Here is a 3,070-nt window from a genome sequence, read left to right on the forward strand (position 1 = left end):
TGCATCCTAAAAATTACCTGTACATAACCTACATTTATTTCACTCCCTCATACACATATGTCCAATTTCTGTATTGATTTTAGGAATTTGGAGATCAAGTGTGACCTACATTTCTGTAAAAAGAGAGGCAAAATAGTGTGGGAAGAGGGGTTATTCATTCAGATTCATTGGGGGTGCCTCCATGTGATAGGGAAAGCTACTTAATTTTTTTCCAAATTCTGGAAAACATGGAAAACAATGCATAACTCATCAGTAGGTAAATTATAGGAAAGGTCCAGTTTGGTGTCTACCAGAGGAAGGGTTCTCATTAAACTATTTTTCATATTATATATATATTCAGTGGTCAAAATATTATTTTAACTATTATTTTACAGGTTTTACCATTTTCTGAAGGATGTAAGCTGAACAGTCTTTTCTGTGCTAATAATGTATCAAAGATATACATTAGAATTGGTTCAGGTAATTGATTTTTCTAATAACAAACAAAACGAGTAATTCTATTGAAGGGGGAAATCATTAAATTAATGCGTACATTAAGGAATTGCATTGTTATCCATCATGGACACACAGCAAACAATGTGAAAACATTCAAATCCATAGGACTTTCTATAGAAATAGCAATATTTCCAACTAATGACTGTTAAATTATCATTCAAGCAATCTATTTCAGACAAATTGAGAATAAAAATGACTCAACACTAAACCAAAAGAAGTCCTTGATTGGAGAATATGCATTCTGTATAAGTCTATATTCAACCATAAATTATTTGGAGAATAAAATTTAAATACACAATTTATTTCTGGTAGATGATGAGGCGTATATAAGCAATATCAATAATTGATATGTACATGACAGTAAAATTATAGGGAATTCCATAAATTTTCTGCCAATATAAATGGAGGCTACCTTTCTACATTGTATTTATTGCTGGAATTTATTTAATAGGTTGAAATTTGTGGTTAATTCCACTGTGACAAACTCTATGACCTTAGGAGCAGTCATTTAATTCACTCATAAGAGACCCTCACGGTTCAGATTTTGAAATACATTTCAGCACAATCCCTGTTCTCTGAACTCAATCATTCATGCATCATTTGACTTAAAAGTAATCAGAATTTAGTTTTTAATATGTGATAAGCAAACTGGTCATTTTCCATTTTCTCAGAATCATTGACTTTGAAAAGTTTCCTTGAAATCAATTGGTCATACAGGATGGTATTTGTTTTAGAATGTTCTGAAGTTTTCCTTTCATGAGATTTTTCATAGCATTTATTATTTCTTTACTCCTTAGACTATAAATAAAGGGGTTTAACAATGGAACTATTATTGTATAGAAAATAGCAACTGGTATGTCTTTATCTCCTTCTTTGCCTGAAGAGGGCCGAATATACATGAACAGAAGAGAGCCATAGAATATTGAGATAGAAAGGAAGTGAGATGCACATGTATATAACCCTTTGCCCTTTCCCTCTTCCGATTTCATATGGAAAATGGTGTAAAGTATGCAAAGATAAGAGATTAAGACTACGGTAACAGTGGAGACTAGAATTGATCCTGATAAAATAAGTAACATCAGTTTATTGATATAAGGATCAATACAGGAGAGTCTGTATAATGGAAGAACATCACAAAAAAAGTGATTGATCTGATGAGACCCACAGAAGCTTAACCTAAATAAAAGTCCTATATGAACCATGGGATGCAGGTTTCCAGCTATATAGCCTCCTATGATCATCTGATAGCAAAGTTGCTTTGACATCATGGTGTGGTACTGCAGTGGTCTGCATATGGCCACATAGCGGTCATAGGCCATTGCAGCCAGAATAAAGCAGTCTATGGTTTCAGCAAGACAGAGAAAATAAAACTGTCCCATGCATTCATAGAGTGAAATCATTCTGTCCTCAGAAAAGAAGTTCTGTAACGTCTTGGGGGTGATGGCAGAGGAGCAGCAGGAATCCATCAGAGCCAGGTTGCCCAGGAAGATGTACATGGGTGTTTGCAGACGGCGCTCCATGGAAATCAACACCACCAACCCCAGATTGCCCACCATGGTGATCAGATAGATGACAAAGAACACCATGAACAGCAGGGTCTTCAGATCTGGGTGGTCCATAAATCCTATGAGGATAAAGTTTGTTGTCAAGGAGTCATTGTCCTGGATCATCTCTTCTGTGGTGAAAGAAAAATAGAGAGATAAGATTCTAATTCAGAGTGTGTCTTAATTTTCGTTTGAATATCTTTTCTACAACACAGAGTATAATCATGTCTTTAATCTTTCTTTGTTGTCTTTAGAACAAGCATACATACTTCAAAAGAAAATTAGTTTTCCTAAAGCATCATCTTAGAATAATAAACAGCCCACGGGCCACATGCGGTCTGCTGAGAACATTTATCTGGCCTGCTGCGTGTTTTGCCCCATTTGGTTTTTACTTCAAAATAAGACATGTGATTTGTGCATAGGAATTTGTTCATAGTTTTTTTGTTATAAACTATAGTCCGGCCCTCCAACGAGTCTGAGGGAGAGTGAACTGACTCCCAGTTTAAAAAGTGTGAGACCCCCTAGATGACCTTAAGAACTGTAGCTCAGGATTCACAAGAATATTTTGATATTTCCGGGGGAACAATTGAAATGAAAAGGATTATTTTATGAATTTTAGAGAGTTAACAAGTACAGTGAACAAAACTCTTAAATTTAGTGTTCTTAGATCCTTCTTTGTCAGCCTTTGTATTGATGATCTTTAACATATACTTAAAATCCACTTTATATACCCTTCTCCCCCAACTGAGTAAACATTTTTTGTATACTATCACAATGAGTGAATGTTTTAAAACAGCATTATTTAATATACTAAATTAAAAAATAATTTTATTGGGCCTTGGACAACTCTTATCACAACCCATACATACATCCATTGTGTCAAGCACATTTGTATATTTGTTGCCATCATCATTCTCCAAACATTTGCTTTACACTTGAGCCCCTAGTATCAGCTCCTCATTTTCCCCCTCCCTTCCTCCCTTCTCTCTGAAAATTTATAAATCTTTATTTTTTTCATGTCTTACACTGAC

General features: G+C 34.8%; 1 protein-coding gene across 1 annotated transcript; it reads right to left on the reverse strand.

Moving 5' to 3' along the window:
* Window positions 1–1,196: 1,196 nt before the first annotated feature.
* On the reverse strand, window positions 1,197–2,165 carry LOC142441437 (olfactory receptor 5K3-like). The gene has a single exon (XM_075543419.1). The coding sequence runs from the start codon at window positions 2,163–2,165 to the stop codon at window positions 1,197–1,199; it is 969 nt and encodes a 322-aa protein (XP_075399534.1).
* Window positions 2,166–3,070: the final 905 nt, after the last annotated feature.

Source organism: Tenrec ecaudatus, chromosome 2, assembly GCF_050624435.1.
Source record: "Tenrec ecaudatus isolate mTenEca1 chromosome 2, mTenEca1.hap1, whole genome shotgun sequence".
Classification (NCBI taxonomy): domain Eukaryota; kingdom Metazoa; phylum Chordata; class Mammalia; order Afrosoricida; family Tenrecidae; genus Tenrec; species Tenrec ecaudatus.

Coding starts and splice junctions, on each gene's coding strand:
- LOC142441437 (XM_075543419.1), bottom strand. CDS start 2,165: ATGATCCAGGACAATGACTCCTTGACAACAAACTTTATCCTCATAGGA.